This window comes from Chiloscyllium plagiosum, chromosome 23 (assembly GCF_004010195.1).
Source record: "Chiloscyllium plagiosum isolate BGI_BamShark_2017 chromosome 23, ASM401019v2, whole genome shotgun sequence".
Taxonomy (NCBI): domain Eukaryota; kingdom Metazoa; phylum Chordata; class Chondrichthyes; order Orectolobiformes; family Hemiscylliidae; genus Chiloscyllium; species Chiloscyllium plagiosum.
Genome location: NC_057732.1, coordinates 48734482 through 48753630, shown reverse-complemented (window position 1 = coordinate 48753630; position 19149 = coordinate 48734482). Strand labels below are relative to the sequence as shown.

Genomic DNA, 19149 nt, shown 5'->3' with positions numbered 1-19149 from the left:
GGGTGGTAGGTGAGGACCAGTGGGGTTCTGTCCTGGTGGCGGTTGGAGGGGCGGGGTTCAAGGGCGGAGGATCGGGAAGTGGAAGAGATGCGGTGGAGGGCATCGTCGATCACGTCGGGGGGGAAATTGCGGTCCTTGAAGAAGGACCTGTCTTTGGACCTGTTCATGGACAAGTGAGTTGAAACAGAATATTCAAAGCGGAAACTGAGAAACCATGCAAGAATATAAAAGGGTTTGGATCAGTGATACAAAGGAATATTGATGACAAATCTAATGTAAATGGATCTAGAATAATTAACTTGCAACATTTTAAAGAAAGGAATTTGTTTTGAATTAAATGGTTTTTTAACATTTTGAAAGATTATTGTGTCAAAAATTACCTGAGGAAGAGACAAATACACAATTATATTAGCACAGTGGTAGAATGCAAATTAAAAATCATATTATTTTTGCCTCGGTCACTTGAAGCACTGCTTGTAATAATGGTTTGCCTTGCCAAAAAAAAAAGTGTTGTTTACCATAGGACAAATTAGTATAGGGAAATCATAATTTGTGTTTCAGGGACCTGAATTTTGAGAAAACGGTGAGAAAATTGTCCACGTCTGAAATCACTAATAATTGAGGTAGGCTTGACTTGCTGGTATACTAAAGATCTTCTCACACATTGTCATTTTTAGATTTGTTCATGAAGTCAGGTGTTGTTAATAATTATGTTAAATCTATTTTAGGATAAATATGAAACATGAGACAGAAGCTTATTGTGGTGATGAGATTTTCTGTTGGGTACCTCAGAAAAACATCTTTTTAGACATTGTGAAAATGTGGTATCTTTCTTTACCTCTCGACTGTTTCTTTATCATCGGGAAGCATTTGATCTATCTGCATAGTTTTACTATCATAGAACATAGAACATAGAAGAATACAGCGCAGTACAGGCCCTTGGGCCCTCGATGTTGCGCCGATCCAAGCCCGTTTCTTTATCATCGGGAAGCATTTGATCTATCTGCATAGTTTTACTATCAACTGTGCCTAATTTGGCAAACGATAATATTCTCTAACTAATCTAACAGAAATCTGTTCCTTTTTTAAGTTACTTTCCAATTCCTTCAATAAATTCTTCCTCTTCCCTTCATCCAATATATTCTGCAATCAAGACTTATCAGAATGGGCTACTCTCCAAATAATTCCTAAACTTCAAGGTTTCTAAGATTTGTTTATGTCTCTTCTTGTACATTTTAGGCTTTTTAAACTCAAGTTTGGACTTACCACTGCCGCATACCTAGTCTTTTATTATTTTCATACTTTAAGTCATCCAACACAATGGATTTAGTCCTTCACTTTGTTATTTCCGATTTTTAAAAAAATGACTAAAATGTTATCAAAACTCCTTAGGAAACTAATGGCAGAACTTTATTATTTTCGTTGATATTATTTGATTACACACTTCCTAATCTTTGGTTTCTGTAAATCTGCAGTGTAAAATATACCTTGACTCTATGGACATTCAGTAAATTCTTAATACTGAGGAAACAGCCCGAGTAAACTTCAGGCACCTTTATCCCTAATCAGGCTTGCCATACCACTTAAAAGTAAAACCAAAACAGCAGATGCTGGAGATCTGAAACACACAGAAATTTCTGGCAACATTCAACAGGTCTGGCAACATCTATGGGAAGAAAGCAGAGTTGTTTCGAGTCCAGTCACTGTTCATCAGAACTGTTGATAAAGAGTAACTGGACTCAAAGTGTTAACTCTGCTTTCTTTCTGCAGATGCTGCCGACTTGCTGAGTTTCGCCAGAAATTTGTGTTTTTGTTGCCAAACCATCTATTGGATTTATTTTACATTGGAACTATGTGGCTTAAAAGAAAATCAAAGTAGGTAAGGATTCTTGAAATCATATATAAGTAAACCTTAAACAAATCTTCCATAGATCACTTTGGACCATTAAGGTTACCACATACCTTTAAAAGGAAGATCACAGTGAATAATATCAATATTGTGATCTTTAAAACTTCTTCAGATAACGTCATGCTTCTAATTCTCCCTATTGTTTGTTGGGCATACCCATAAAACCAGGTGTTATTGAAAAGTATCTGCTGCTGGTATTCAGATAAAGAACAAGTCACTTGAACTTCATCCTTGCACTATAATATCTGAAGTCATGAATTATAATACAGTATGTTAGCCAATTAAGAAGGCATGCTTTGTGTAGTTATTATACATGAGTGTGAATTCAGAATTCATAAAGTAAATTTGCAATGTGTCTCATTCAGTAATCCTGTGTGTGTGGCGTGGCACATGAAAGCAAATCCGCAGGTGGCTCGATTTTCTGCCCGTTAACTGTGAATGGGAGGAAAATCCAGTTTGGGGTGAATTGGATATGATTTTTGAGCATAACACCTGCCAATAGCAATGGATATAAAATAAGCTTCACAACCTGTACACTTGTTCACTGTTAAAATGGAAGTTCTAAATTTCTCCTCATTATTTTCAAGGTTTAATTCACCATGTAAAGGTTTTAATATTTGTTTGTTGACAATCCCTACTCAATTTTAATTATTCCTATTTTTACTTGAGCAATCCACATTTCAAAGAAAAGGGTTGGTGTACTTGAAAGGGGAATAAGTTAACTCAAAACAAATCTACCATAGAAAGAATTCTATGTTGTTTTAATATTGGTATATATAGAATATTAAATGTCAAGCTTTCATCACATGATCATTGTACCTGACCCCCTTTATGAACTAAAATGGTTTATAAAAGGACTATTACTGACCACAGATTTAGGCAAGTCTAGTACACGCAGGAGTAAATGAAACCATCTGCGCCGAAATTACTATTTTACCTAGAGCCATCAAATCAAGGCAACTGAGTTAATGACAGGATTTTTGCATCTCCAGTTTTAATTCACATTTATGTGGTAATTTCACACTTGAAACATGGAAGGTTGGCAGCAGTGTATCCAGCTTGAAGAAACAACCGGGCCAGGCTCAGGAATCCACAAATGAATCCAATTTCAACAACCTTATTTGACCAGCAGAAGAGAGAAAGAAAATGGATTTGTAAACAAGAGCTAGAAGACACTCTCTCTGTTTGTTTCTCTCATCATCTGGGAATACCGTACTTGGTGAAAAAGTGAATTGGGAAAACAACCATCCACCAAAAACTCAAAGCTGTGTAAACTGCTGAGGACACCAGTCAACCATTAAACAACGTTTTTTTTAAAGCTGTGTCCAAACATCTAAAGGAGTCTAAGGACTTCTAAAGGTTGTGGAGACGCTCTCGCTTTTAAACTTTTCATACGTGCTTGTTTATGAGTTTGATGTTGCATTTAATTATTTCTTTCCTGGCGTTAATAGGTGATAAAATTCATTTTTCTTTTGCACAAGAATAACTTGTAATTGGCAATACGACAATTTGATTCAAGTACAATAGCTGCATGCTAACAAGAAATAAAAATATTTGTTGCACCTGACTGGGAGGGACTGGAAAGGGGAGAGCCAATTTCCCATTTGTTACCTGGTTGTAGCAATGATGCACATTGTTATAACCACAAGCAGCTGTAATAGTTGAAATTGGTTATTCGCTTTTGTAGGTTATTATATGTGTGTAGTAGGCATTTAATATTTTATTTTCTCCCCTTGGAGAGATTCTAGGACCAGAGGGTGTAATCTCAGAGTTAGGAGTGGTCCATGTAAAACTGCAATGAGAATGACATTTTTTAATGGTTCAAGTATTTTCAAGGCTGAGCAAAACAGATTTTTAATCAGTAAAGGATTCAAGGGCTATGGGGAATGTGTCGGAAAGTGGAGCGCAGGATTATTAAATCAGCCATGATCTTCTTGAGTAGCAAGTAGATCTGACAGACTGAATGGCCTACTTCTACGCCTGCAACTTATGGTCTACTACTTCTCTATCATTTGTTTTTTGCCTGGTCAAATATAAATCCACCTACTCAAGGCAGAAAGGGATGGACAACAGTTACAGCCTTTCCAGCATTGCACATATCTTAAAACAAAATAAGGGATTCTAATGATTGTATATTTTAATACTAATTTGATGCGCCAAATTATGATAAAGTAATGATTTGTTCCATTACCACATAATGAATTTTTGTCTCAAACTGGCCATTAGGGAAAGAAACTTAGGATGAATGATGATTCTTCCTCAGAGCTAAGAAACAAATTTCCTGCTGTCAGATTTGTGATACTGATGGGGGCCTAAAAAATGGAAGAATATGACTTAAAAATTAAGGTGAATATTCACTTAGTTAATTATAAGCCCAGATTTATTATCTTAGCACCCATTTTAACTATTGATTTCTGCTTCAAAATCTCAGATTCCCTTTGAAGGTTGTTGATGTATCAATGAACTTTTCTATCAACATCGAAAACAACCATTGAATTAGAATAGGGTCTTGCATGTAACTGCATTTGATGTCCCACTGGAGTGCATCAAAACAAGCTGTAATTACTTTTATGCAAATAAAGTTTACTTGTTCTTTTTTCAACATTAAAATTATTTGACTGAAACTGACTTTTGACTTTATCAAGACTTGTTTTTGGAAATTTCTCACAGTTTACATTTCTAACGGTTTCCAATATATGAATTCGTGCAACTGTGCTTATCACTGTATTTTCTGTCCCAGGCAAAACCTGAACCAGTTGTACCAGCCCCTTCCCCTGTTATTCCAAGGCTTACACTGAGAGTCGGTGCTGGCCAGGACAAGATGTAAGTACTATATATTTTATAATTATTTTAAATGGTCATATTGTTCACATGAAGATAAAGATCAGTGCCATTTTTTGTAAAACATGTTAAATTTGCTGAACTAGCTTAATATTTCTCCAATGTTCTTATTAAAATGACCTTATCCAGTGCAATTCACTTTATTGAATAAATAAATTGTCATTTAACTGGAAACAAATCTACCAGGGCAAGGATTGTACATGTCGTCTTAACATTTGAAATTTCCTATTCGCTTCTGTGGATCTTTTCTACAAGTGCAATATGCTTTCATTACTTATCTTCTCAATTTTTTTGTTTATATTCTAGCTAAATATAACACTCAGAATGGTAAACCAGTGAGTGGAATTAAAAGAGAAATGGTTGGATCTGTGAATAAAGTTAGCCAAGGGAATAGCCAGTTTCATTCCAGTCTGGAAGCTGCAGTGTTCCAAGTATTACAATGGTAGTGTATGGATTTGATGGAACTATAAGTCTTTGAATCATATGCAATAATTTGTGATATCTGGTCATCACAGATAAAAGAACCATTTGTTGTTCGAGTGGTTTACTGATTTCAAAATACCATACAAAGCAACCTTGAACTGACTTTTTTTGGAGCAGAGACTTCTTTTGCGCACAGACTTCGGTGACTTCATAAAATTCTGTTTTACTGACTCCATGAATGAAGTGAAAGGCACAGAGAAGTCAGTTCATCATTTTATGACACAGGGAGGTCAGCTGTGCTCTGCAGCTTGTAATTGTGATGAAATTTGTGATATATTATTATTTCAAAGCTTAGATTCTGAAGTGGTTTTTGGTTTTCGGTCTGTGAAGATGATTTTGTTTTAATGGTCGGAAAAAATTTTAGTACTGGCTCAATACAGCACTTCCAAGAAATAACTAAACAAGACTTAAGCTAAATAACCAGAACTACATGATCAATGAAATAATTGCTGAAATGTTTGCTAAATTACCCTTTTATAACTAAGAGAAAGACAGATCAGAAGCATATTTAGTCCAGAAGAAGGGGAACACACCCGCATTGAGGAGACATTTTCCTAGTGCTATTATCACTAGAGTATTAATCTGGAGACTCAGGAAATGTTCTAGAGATCTCAATTCAAATCCTGCCACATAAAATGGTGGAGTTTGAATTCAATAATACTGTGGGAATAAAAGTCTAACAATGACCATCAAACCATTATTGATTGTCAGGAGAAACCTACCTGATTCACAAATGTCCTTTGGGGAAGGAAATCTGTCATTCTTTCCGGGTCAGGCCTACATTTGACTCCAGACCCGTAGCAATGTGGTTGACTCTTTATTGCCGTCTGTGCAATTAGGGATGGGCAATAAATGCTGGCCTAGCCAGGGACACTCTAATCTCTGGACAAATGAAAAGAAAAGGGCTGTTCGACAGCTTTAAAAATATCAATGTAACTAGAAGAATTATTTTCCTTAGAATTTGGTAAGGTAACTCAATTCAATAAGTTGGTTTCTTTATGCAGCAAAGAGAGAATCACATCAGGTTTACAAGCAGTTGACGAATGGAAATTATCTCAGCCTTGTCAGTGGGATGAAAAATTAGAGTGAAAATAAAAGGATAATTCATTGGGGTTGAGTATCTATAAAGGATATTTCGCGGAAGCCGAGTTAAATATTTTTGCTGTTTTTAATAAGATACTTACTTTTTTTTTCCTTTTATATAATTAACATATGCCTTTTAGTTAAATTGGCAACCTCACGTGAACATGTCCCAAATTATAAAAAAAAGTGCTCTCTCAAGCCAGGTTTCACTCAAGGTGCTGATTTGTCCTGTGTTACCATCGGCTAGGATCAGAACAAAAGCATAAAATATTGGACCAAGGAAAGACTCAGAAAAATATGTAAAATGGTCAGTATTTTATAGTAATTTTGTTAAATATCTAGCTCCTTTGGATATCCTAATAATGCATTCCTGGACCACAGCATAACTCTGATTGTTATCCTCTGAAATATTAGCTCAGATTTTTGCTATGATGGATAGCACCACCGCTATGCTTAAAATGTTCAAAGAAATCAACCCTGAGCATGGCATCTCTCATATTTGCATGGGTGGGATTTGGGAGAGGTTGTAATTCTTGCACCTGCTGTTTCTGGAGGTATTTAAATGATTGACCTTCACTGTAATTGGAACTACAAGACTCCTGGAGTGTGATGATTAGTTCAGAGCAGTTCTATTCTCAGTGTACTTCTTTGGGATGGCCAGGGTGCCCTTTCAGAGAGGCAAAATACCTCTTTGAAACTTGTCCTGGGTACTTTTAATGGGAATAAGTCATGCTTTGGAAGATTTAAGACACCTTAGCGAGTTTTGAGAAGATTTGTAGCTCAGGTTGAGGTTTTGGATGTAAGTTTACTCGCTGAGCTGAAAGGTTCATTTCCAGAAGTTTCGTTACCTTACTAGGTAACATCTTCAGTGGGCCTCATGTGAATTCTGAAAATTCCTGCTTTCTATTTGTATGTTTGGGTTGGTGATGCCATTTCCTGTGGCGAAGTCACTTCCGGTTCCTTTTCTCACGGGGTGGTAGATGGGGTCTAACTCGATGTATTTGTTGATAGAGTTCCGGTTGGAATGCCATGCTCCTAGGAATTCTCGTGCATGTCTTTGTTTGGCTTGTATTGACAATACATCCATCCTAGGACAAACCAAACAAAGACATGCACGAGAATTCCTAGAAGCATGGCATTCCAACTGGAACTCTATCACAAACACATCGAATTAGACCCCATCTACCACCCCCCTGAGAAAAGGAACCGGAAGTGACTTCACCACAGGAAGTGACATCACCAACCCAAAAGAAACCCAAACATACAAATGGAAAGCAGGAATTTTCAGCATTGCATCGCATGAGGTCCATTTAAGACATGCTTTGGGATTTAGAGTCACAGTCAAGAGTATGATTTCCCAACCCCTGACCCACCCCGAAAGATCCTGTATTTATATTGCAAGTTCAATTCAGCTTCTGGCCAATGGTAACCGCCCAGGATGTTGATAGTGGTGAATTCAGTGATGGTCCTGATCATGGAATGTGGGCATCACTAGCTGAGCCAGCATTTATTCATTCTCATTAGCCTTGATGAAGGTGATAGTGAGCTATCTTCTTAAACTGCAGTCCTTGGAATGCAGGAATACTTGCAGCACTGTGAGGAGAGGAGTTTCCAGAACTTTGACTCAACAACAGTGATGGAAAAGCGATATATAGTCAGTTCTGCTAAAATGCAGTAGTTCCGTTCTCATGCAAACTCTTGTTATAAGAAAATCATGTAATAACAGCACCATTTAAACTAATCTTGTAACTAATACATGCTTTAAAAGTTTGCGCTATGGAAATAGCATCCTCAATTTGTCAGTTGTGTTATAGCGAATTCACATTAACGAAACACACATTCTTGAAGAATGACCTGTAGTCCCTTGTAAGGAAGGTGTTTACCTTGGAAGGGAAATTGCAGGTGGTGATGGTCCCATCTGCAGCTTTTCTCCTCCTAGGAGAAAAGCTACTATTTTGTGTTGGTAGTGAAGGGAGTGAATGTTAAACATGATCGACAGGATGGCTGGTTCAGGATGTTGGTAATGTGGGATTCAATTACAGTATTACTGCAGTTGCAGTATCTGAGACATCACGAATAGTGGAACTTCAGTGGTCAGTACTGCTGCCTCACAGTGCCAGGGACCTAGCTTTTAGTCTTGACTGTGTCCCGAGTTTGCATACTTTCCCCATGTCTGTGTGGGTTTCTGCCTGGTGATCCGGTTTTCTCCAACAATCCAAAGATGTGCAGGTTAGGCAGATTGGCCATGCTAAATTGTCTGATAATGTTCATGGATGTGCAGGCTAGGTCGATTGGCCACGTTAAATGCATGATTACAGGGATAGTGTAGGGAGCTGGGTCTGCATGGGATGGTCTTTGGAGGTTGGTAGAGACTGGATGGGCCAAATGACCTCTTTATGCACTTTAGAATTCTGTGATTCTATTGTGCATTCATCAGCAAACATTCCTACCTTTTACTTTATGATGGAGATCATTGATAAAGCAGCTGCAGATGATAGTGGCTGGGATACTACTCTGAAGAAATCATGTTGTGATGCTCTGGGATTGAGATGATTGACATCCAACAACCATATCTGTCTTTCTGCATGCTAGGTATGGCTGTAACCAGCAGAGAATTTTCCTCCTGATTCCCATTGTCTTCAGTTTTCTGAGGGTCCCTTGATGACTAACCTGATCAAATAGTAGGGGCTGATATCAAGGCTCATCTCACCTCTTGAGTTCAGCCCTTTTATTCACCAAACCATTTTCTTTTGTGGTATAGGTAGGGTGATGATGCTAACCCTGAAGATACCTCCAGTGGAACGAGGATTGATTCCCATGCTGTTGCCATTGATCTGACCTACACACTAGCTAAGAGAGCTAACCAGGCACCCTTGAAAAATCTAACAATGCTCAATTGCACTTGAGCTGGTTTCAGTAAAACTAACCTTGCACACGCTGAAAAACATTTACAGATAATTGACACCTGAATAATGGGGGTGCTGAGAAACGACGTTCTAAACTAGTACTCACTGTGAAAAATAACATTGAAGATAAAGCTAGTTCTCATAGCACATTCTTTCAGTTAGGAAACAAATTAATAAAAAATACACATATACCAACACCAAGAACATGCCTATAGCTCTTTTATGTTCATGGCCATTTCTGTATTTTGTATAATCATTGGAAGAGCTATGCAGATGATTTCTCATACTGATGGATATCTGCAGTTTTAAAAAATATCTTTCAGAGCAACAGTAGAAACTCTATCAGAACATACAAGAATGTGAGAGATTGAATGAAACACGACTTATAGAACAGCATGAGATTTTGAAATATTTAAAATCATTGCAATCCAAAAGAATTAGTCCTCAAATGATGTCTATAGCTTGATTCTTTAAATCCAAGTTCACATCCAGGCAGTGCTGAGTAGCATTCTTTATTCATTCTATCTACTGTAGACTTTCTTTAAATATTGGAGTTCCTTTTAAACAAAGGGTGTTTTTTATGCTTTTATACTCTCTCTCTACCAATCAACTGATTTCCAAAAGTTATTGAAACTTATGCAGAGAAGTCAAAGAACAAAGGATGACCACAAACTTCAGTACAGACTGTTCAAGGCAATTAAATAGGTTTAATCTATTTAGGATGCTGAAAACAGCATTTGTCCCTATATAATCAGAGTCACTATGAGCTGAAACCACTATGTAAATATATCAGGTTTGTGTTATTTCAAATGAAGAAAAGGGCAGGTAAAAAAATAAAGAAAATAACAGTTAGGAAAAGCACATCAGTAAATATCAGTGCCTTTGATACAAAGTTGCTGAGAGAGAGTACTGACTTTAGAAAAACCCTATAAAAATTTGTTAATTGTCCTCTCAGTTTTTAGGTGGTCACTTAGTTTTTCTAGTGAATCCTGAGATTGCCCAAATCTGAAGGGCTTATGCCTGAAACGTCGATTCTCCTTCTCCTTTGATGCTGCCTGACCTGCTGCACTTTTCCAGCAATACATTTCAAATCTGTTCATTGTACAGTAAAACTTTTAAGCAGTGAGACAACGGGCATGATTGCTATCTGAAGTAGTGTAAGTTACCAAATTCATGTTCTGAAAGAAACCAGTGACTGCTCCCTACAAAAACATGAGCAATGGATTGAGCCACATTTGCATCAGTCATTAACAGAGCTATTGACCTCATACAATGCAGTGAGAGCAAACAAAAGCAAAGAGCATCAGGCCATAAGGTGGGAGTGCTGGTACCTCATTCACGCAAAAAGACATAAATGCCAGAAACTGGAAATAGGAATTGTAAATGCTAGAAATGTACAGTGTGCCTGTCATATCTAAGAAAAGGAAGAAATAGGAGACAGAATCATCATTAACGATCAATGTGCTTTTTTACTGAATTCCACGGCTGTGACATAGCTCTGGGATTCAGGTGACAAACCTAGGTTACGTGATTTACTTCTATGAATTTAAGTCACCCGAATCCCTCACCAAGATTATATTGATGTTTTGTATTTCAGTGACAAGCAAGTAGTTTTTTTTTTAAAGCACATTCCCAGGATGTTTGACGTAGTGAAGTAATAGGAGTTCACTATATTTGTGGGTAAAAGTGCAAAAACAGGTTTGCATATGGCTTCCATCTTGGAACTGAGGGTGGTGACCTGAGACAGTTTGGTTGACTTTATAATGGCACTAATGATGTGTGAGAATGAACCACAGTGATAACTTGTATATTGTAGTACTTAAGTGATTGACCCCCAAGGCCAGAGGATGATAAGTTTCATTCCAGGGCGGCCTGTCCCCAGTGTAATTACTTGTAGGAATGTAGCACAATGACATACACGCCACAAGATGAGCACAAATTGATCATTTTACTCTGTGTACAGTCTTCTATTAATTGCATTTCATTGAGAATAAGGATCAACTGTTTAATAATGTTTGAGTATATTTACATTTGAGATAGATAGATTCTTGATTGCCAATAGGATCAAAGGTTACAGGGAGAAAGCGGGAAAATGGAGTTGAAAATCTTATCAGCCATGGCAGAGCAGACATGAATGGTCTAATTTCTGCTCCTATGTTTGTAAGCTATCTCACCTTTCAAACTGGTACATAGAGAAGAAAAAAGCATGCTTTATAACGAAGTATGAGTCTCACATATGTCATCAGAGTCATTCCGAAGGAGATGGAAACTCGCTTTTGGTCAACATTTAATAATGTCCCCTATTAAAATTGTGTGCATATATAAAAATTATTTTGTGTTTTTATTGCAGAATGACATCTAAGATGTATCATACTGTATAATCAGACAAAAAAAGCTGCTGAACTAAGAAACTGATATTTGTTTTTCAAACCAGCCATTCTAGTAGAAACTTAAAGGACGAGAGAAAATCTGAGAGGTTCAGGAAAAGAATTCCAGAATGAATGACCCAGAAGGCAGAAGCTCTGTCTTCTGGGGTAGATGAAAGATCATGAGGATGCACAGGGGTTCAAGCTGAAAGGCTGCTGAATTTTTGGAGGTTAGAGTCATGGAGGGATTGATTCAAAGTAGATCAGTGAATTCGGAAGTAATAGGTATCTAGGAATTAGGAGAAATGAGTCCGGAGCAATAGTAGGCCATTTAACCCCTTGAGCTTGCTCTGACTTAGTATGTATTAGTGTTTATGAGACATAGGACAGGATAACATTGAGTACACAAGTCTAGAGGTAACAAAGGTGTGGGTAAAGACTTCATTACCAATGGTTTCAGGCAGGTCAGAGGTGGGCATTGTTACAAAAGTGGAAGTGGCTAGTCTTTATAATGGAAAAAATATGGGATCGGGAACTCGACCCTTGGGTTAAGTAGGATGTTGAGGATTGATTCACCCTGACAACTGTTTCCAAGGAAAGTAGAATCATAATCTACGCTGACACATCACTGCAGTACCAAGGGAGTGCTGCATTGTCAGACCTATCACTTATTGAATAGATATTAAACTGAAGCTGTGTCTGCTGTCTCAAGTAGATGTACAAAATCCCATGAGACTTTTCAAAGGAAATAAAGGATATTCTCCTGATGTCCTGGCAAATACTTAGCTTTCAACCAACATAAATAGAAATTTTAAAATAAGTCAAAGAACTACAGATGCTGGAGATCTGAAACAGAAGAAGTATTTACTGGTGAAGTTCAGCAGATCTGGAAATATCTGTAGGAAGAAAGTAGAATTAACATTTTGAGTCCTGTAACTCTTCATCAGTGCCTGGTGTTCTGATGAAGAGTTACAGGACTCAAAATGTTAACTCTGCTTTCTTCCCACAGATATTTTCAGACCTGCTGAGCTTCACCAGCAATTTCTGTTTATGTATAAGGAGAACCTTCCAGTTTGCAAATTAGCTAATGAATTTCTCTACATTGCAGCACTGACTACAGTTAAGAAAATATTTCGGGAGTGGTAAAATGCTTCGGGGGTCACAAAAGGTGATTTATAGTTGCAAGTTTCTCCTTCCATTCTTAATGGCAATTAACCACTGATAATAGTGACTGAAGCTACAGTATTTTACCATGTGAATTTGACCCTTAAACATGTTTCCTAAACATCCATCCTGGAAATTTTACTTTGCTTCTCCAAAGTCCATTTTTCCCATGACAACTGACCCAACAATTACTGCCACATAGCATGAAAAGAAGACTCCAATGTTTGCTTGACAGATCTACTGATCTTATGTAACGCTATGCAGAACACTAATTATTTCATCAAGTCCTTTCCCAAGGTGATGTAGAACTTGCCCTGCCTTTCTCTATATCACAGTTTTTTGTTATCGTTGAATACTGCGCATTTTATAAAACAGAGGCCAAGTGTGCTCCGCAAGACAGAATGTCAAAGTTTGAAGCATTCCAGGACCAAATGGAGTGTGAAGCCTGGACTGTAAGATCAAGAGAGACATTCACATGATGCAATAGTTTTACAATGAAAATATATTCCGTAAATTCCTTGTTTATATGATATCCACATTCTATAGAGAATCCTTCGTGATGCTTGTTCTGTCATCATAAGAGAAATCACCATATTCATAGGATGCCATAACAATCTTGACAATTGGAAGAGGTTGCCCGAGTGTGCTCTACTCCTTGTGCAAATTCACAAATCATCTTAAATTGTACTTATCTGTACATATGCATGTGGTAACACAGCATTCACTATTCAAGCACTAAGTAGAGGTGAATTATTTAAAAAGCAATGTTTTCTTTTCACTGCAAGGCTAAGCTCTCTGAGCTCAATGATTACCAATTGCTCAAGAAGTTTACCAATTTTTTACTAATATTTATCATTTTCTCCAGCCTTAGTTTCTATTTTCATAATTCTTCTTATGCATTGTCTTAGCAAGAGGCATTAATAGTTATCCTAATGATTACATGTAAAATGAAGGTAGCTATCGAAATTAGTTGGCACAGACTACTTGAAAATAATTTCCACACTGTTGTCTTCTCATGTAAAATTGCATTTAATGTCTTGATTTAAAATTGTGATAGTTTGATGAGCAGAACCAAATGGTTTAGTAGAAACTTTAGAGTGGCATCAGTTGGGGCCCCAAAGGCCATGCTTGCACAATTATTGTTAAGCACTTTAACAGAATGATTGTGAAATCCCTCTGAGGTTACATGTGAAGTAACATTCAGAATATGTAACAGTCTGGACAAAAAAACAACTTTTGACCTGATAAGGCTTTTAGCAGCACTGTCATAGTATCAGCTTTTTTTAGAAACTACAATAACTTGTGTTTATATGGCACCTAATCAAAGAAACAATTCTCAACCAAATTTGCTATCGAGTCACATATGACGTTAATTGAGCAAAAGCTTGGTTTTAAGGAGCATCCTATAAGCGAGAGAATGATGGGTGTACATGTTTTTCAAGAGAAAACTCCAGAATTCAGGATCCAGGAGCAGAAGACACAGCTAGCAACAAGGGAATGATGAAAATCAGAATGCATAGAGGATCAGATTTTGAGGAGTATGGAGATTTTAGTCGATTGTAGGATTGTAAGAGGCAACAGAGATGGGGAGGGACAAGGAATTCAAAAACAAAATTTGGGAATTTTAATATGGGTAGACTGCAAATCAATATCAGGCAAAATTATCTGAACGATTATAAAGAAAATTGAGAGTGAGATATTGAAGTTATTTGGCAGCTTATATTGACAGAGGCGATTGATTAACAAGGCTTGATGCATGTTAGGATACAGGGAACATAATGTGATTAAATATCCTGAAGCATGATATTTTACTAACTTACCAGCATATTTTCTTACAAACATTTTAATCCTCTTATTTCTCATATATTTCCCTTTATTTAGTCATTATTCCAGTTTCTACAAGCAGTATTTCTCACTAAAAAAGTTTCTGAATTTACATGACTATCTGTAAAAATACACTTTGTAACAGGATAACCTACCAGAAGACTTGCAATGACGAATGTACGTGTATCTTGCAGGTATGTTTTATGTTGATGTTACTGCAAAAGTAAAAATAAATGTTTAAATTCTGTGTCAGTTTAAACTATTGTATGAATGATGTTTTATTCAAGAAGCAGTATTGGAAGGCAAAAAAAAATGGGGGAAGCAATTAGAGTGATGTGGATTGAAGACAAAATGAATGGTTCTGTACGTTAGATAGTCAGACCTGAATGAGGCTTAATTTGCTGTCACTGTGAATTCTGAGCTTCCCTGTAAAGAGTTTATCTGGAGATGTGATCAACCCAAAAATTTAATTGCTTTATTTAATCACTTTGAGAGATCTTATCCTCAATGGATCTGAAATTTAATTGGCTTGTTTAGATTTTAAACATTTATGTACTGTGTCCAAGGGCCCCTTAAAAAATGAATTTCCATTCATGATTTTTCTTTAACCATCCTTTGTTCAATAACAACTAGTGGTAGTTGTCACAAACTGTGCTAATTTAACTGATTGCTTAAGATTTATTAGTTTTAAGGGAAAGTAGTAGTAACAAATTATTTTAACGCCATTGATACCATTGCACAAGCTGTATTTCACTTATACCACTGTGACGTATGACTTCATTATAGGCTGCATTTTTAATTTGAACTCAATTAACCCTTTGCACTCCACAGGCTATTTTTATTTATTTCATCTGAATCTTATTACAGTAATCCATTAACCACTCAGTAATGAGATAAAATTTTAATTACTGCTGTTTTATAGCAGATGTTTGAATTACATGGTATAAATTCTATTAAAGGGTTCAGAATCTATGAGATCGGTGATCTGAATTCTGGAAAGGCTGATCATTCCAGCATGCTTCCATTCTCACAAATACAATTATATATTCACTTATTTAACTTTGCATCAAGTCCTGCTTGTGAAACAGACAATATCTGTCTGATGCACATGATCTGAGTAAGATTTTGTTCACAAGGCATTTGGGGTGGTTTTGATTCTCATTTCAATTATTAATAAACATTTCTAATCTGTGCCAACTTTTAGTTTTGCTTTTACTGTAATTACTTCAGGAGAAAAAAAACAGATCTACAGCCATCTTTGCTGTCACTGTTCAGCAGACCCCAGAGTTAAAGAATACTGACCTCATATTCTGTGCTGTGGAAGAAAGGAGAACATACTGTTTGAGGAATGCACAGTGCTGCCAACTTGGTGTATTATGGCATTAAACTGTGCAAAAAGCATCATTTGTGAAGAGCCAACAGGTTTCAGTCTTGCAAGAGATAATCTATTGATATATTCACATTATCAAGATAATTGCAGAATTTTTATTTCTCAAATTAATCATTGCACTTCACAATTATCAATAAGAATATTTCAGTACAAAAGATATCAAAATAATTTTTGACGTCTTCTGTGGATATGGTTGGTCAGATATAATTAATTGAAATCACATATGTATGATAAATTTATGATATAAATGGGAATTTATTGATTTTGAGTGGATCAGTGACCTATAATTTCTTGAGGAAGTATTATACTTGCCAGAAAATTAGTATTATTCAGTTTCTGTGCAATTACTACATCAAGATCTTTATCAACCTTGAAAAAGGCATTCAGTTCAGTGCCTCAACCAGGTGATCAAGAACCTTACACAGCAACCTATTTAATGATACCATTGCAATGGTTTTAGGCATATGTACTATTTCCTCCACAAAACTTTAATCTTACACCATCTGTTGGAAAAAAACGAGAGCAAACCATCATTAACTGAGTCAAATCACCAAAGTGACATGACTTAAGCGAAGTTGTACAGACCGAGTGCCGGAATTATACATCAGAAACTTGATGCAAATTTCTGAAATTTGTTGACAACCATAGAGAAACTTTGCAGACCTTCCCTTTAAAGGTTGAAATGGTTATGACATATTGTCAACAGAAAGAACAAATCTGTTGGTCATTTCTCATTCTATACTTCCTGTTTTTCTTATGTTCATTAATTGAATTATATACAGCTGAAACTGCAGTTTGACCCTGAGACCAAGACAATGTCAGGCTGTACACCTGTGCAGAGCTAGCTTCTGTCATGCACTGTTCAGGGTCATAGTTTGGCTCCCGTGCAGTTAGGGGAAACAGTAAATGTCAAGTTCAAAATAAGTCCCACAAACAGATTGAGGACTTCAATATGGTATTTATTCACCTTACCAAGGCTTTTGATAGTATAAATGGAGAAGGCCTGTGGAAGATTTTATAAAAATATAACTGTCCTGAAAAGATGATGAATCTCATTTGCTCGTTTCGGGATCACACAATGACCAGCATTATGGAAAGTGGTATGTTATTGGATGCCTTTCCTGTCAGCAATAGCACCAGTCAAAACTGTGTATTAACTTCAACTCTGTTTTCCACATGCTCTGTAATGCACTCAAAGGAATACGCATTCAGTTCAGTGCAGATGCCAACTCATCCAACTTGCAAAGGTTTGCACAAAGATTAATGAACAGTTGCTGAGCGATTTCTTGTTCACAGATGACTGTGCTCTCATAGGGTATACACCAGAGAACATTCAGGAACTTACTGATCACTTGGCCTGATGACAAACCTGATGAAGGCAACCTGTTCCTTGTGACTTAATTATAAGATCCAGAGACACGATCAGCATCATGTCCCTACTTCAATCCAGAGCTTTTGCTATCTTGTGAGCGTCTTCTCCAGTAATTCCGTATTGGATGACAAAATCAATCATTGCCTGGCAAAGTCAAGCTCAGCATTTGGTAGGTTTGCTGTTAGACATGTGGAAGAACATGGAGTTTATCTCCAAACGAAGATCAAAGTCGACCAGGCAATGGTTCTTGGTTCATTTCTTGATGGATGCAAGACTTGGACAATCTAACAGCTTCATATAGAACAACTAAAAGCATTCCATCTCTACTGTCTGAGAAATGTTTGCAGCATGAGGCAACAGGACTCAATTACTGACATCAAGGTTCTTGTAAAGTAATATGCACCTAGTGCTGAGAATATTGGACAGAATATTTGAAAAAAGCAAAGAATGACCAAAAAATTGATAAATGGGGTAGAATTATAATATGAGAGAGAGCTAGTCAGAAATATGAAAACAAAGGGTAAGAGTTCTTCGAAATTGTTAAAGAAGAATATAGTTAACAAACTGCACACTATCCCTCTAGAAAGTCAGGGACAATTATTCACGGAAAATAAGGACATGATAAATGATTTGAACAGATAGTTTGCATCACTCTTCACTATAGAGGATTCAAGTAACAACCTGGAAGCAGCGATAAATCTGGAAATGGAAGAGAGGGATGAAACCAGGAAAATTACAATCACCAGAGAAGTGGTACAGAGTAAATTGTTGGAGTTACAAGCTAATTTTGAAAGAAGTGGCTGATGAGAGGGCTGGCGGACCCAATTTAATTTTTCAAAGCTCCCTTGATTCAGTGATCATCCTGTTAGATGATAAGATAATGAATGCAACTCATTTATTCAAAAAAGGGAGAGAGGCAGAATGCAGAAAATTACACATCAGTTAGCTTAGTAACCGTATTGGGAAATATTAGAAGTTGCTATCAAGAAAGCTTTGGCAGAGCACTCGGTTAAGTTCAAGGTAATCAGGCAAAGTTAACATGGTTTTGTGAAAGAGAAATCATGTTTGGCCTATATATTTAGAAGAAAACACATTATGTGAATAAAGGGGCGGGGGCGCAGTGGATGTACTGCACTTAGAGGAGAAAGTGAGGTCTGCAGATGCTGGAGATCAGAGCTGAAAATGTGTTGCTGGAAAAGCGCAGCAGGTCAGGCAGCATCCAGGGAACAGGAGAATCGATGTTTCGGGCATAAGCCCTTCTTCAGGAAGCCCTTCTTCAGGAAGAAGGGCTTATGCCCGAAACGTCGATTCTCCTGTTCTCTGGATGCTGCCTGACCTGCTGCGCTTTTCCAGCAACACATTTTCAGCATGTACTGCACTTAGCTTTCCAGAAGGCATTTGATAAGGTGCCACGTCAGAGGTTCTTGCAGGAAATATAAGTTCATGGTGTCGGGGGTAGCATACTAGAATGAGAAGTTGTTGGCGGATAGGATCAGGGTTAACCCTAAGGCTTTCCATAGGTATGTCAGGAATAAAAGAATGACGAGAGTTAAATGAGGACCAATCAAGGATAATAGTGGGAAGTTGTGTGTGGAGTCAGAGGAGATAGGGGAAGCACTAAATAAATTTTTTTGACAGTGTTCGCTATAGAAAATGAAAATGTTGGCAAGGAAGATACAGAGATACTTGCATCTAGACTAGAAGAGATTGAGGTTCACAAGGAAGAGGTATTAGAAATACTGCAGAGTGTGAAAATAGACAAGTCCCCTGGGCCGGATGGGATCTATCCTAGGATCCTCTGGGAAGCAAGG

General features: G+C 37.1%; 1 protein-coding gene across 2 annotated transcripts in view; it reads left to right on the top strand.

The window, feature by feature from the left end:
- The window catches only part of taf3 (TAF3 RNA polymerase II, TATA box binding protein (TBP)-associated facto), a 167226-nt gene that overhangs the window by 120638 nt on the left and 27439 nt on the right, over window positions 1-19149 (top strand). For both annotated transcript variants that reach the window (XM_043714113.1, XM_043714115.1), the window contains exon 3: window positions 4650-4732. In XM_043714113.1, the coding sequence (XP_043570048.1) occupies window positions 4650-4732 (83 nt within the window). The remainder of the gene's footprint in view (window positions 1-4649; window positions 4733-19149) is intronic.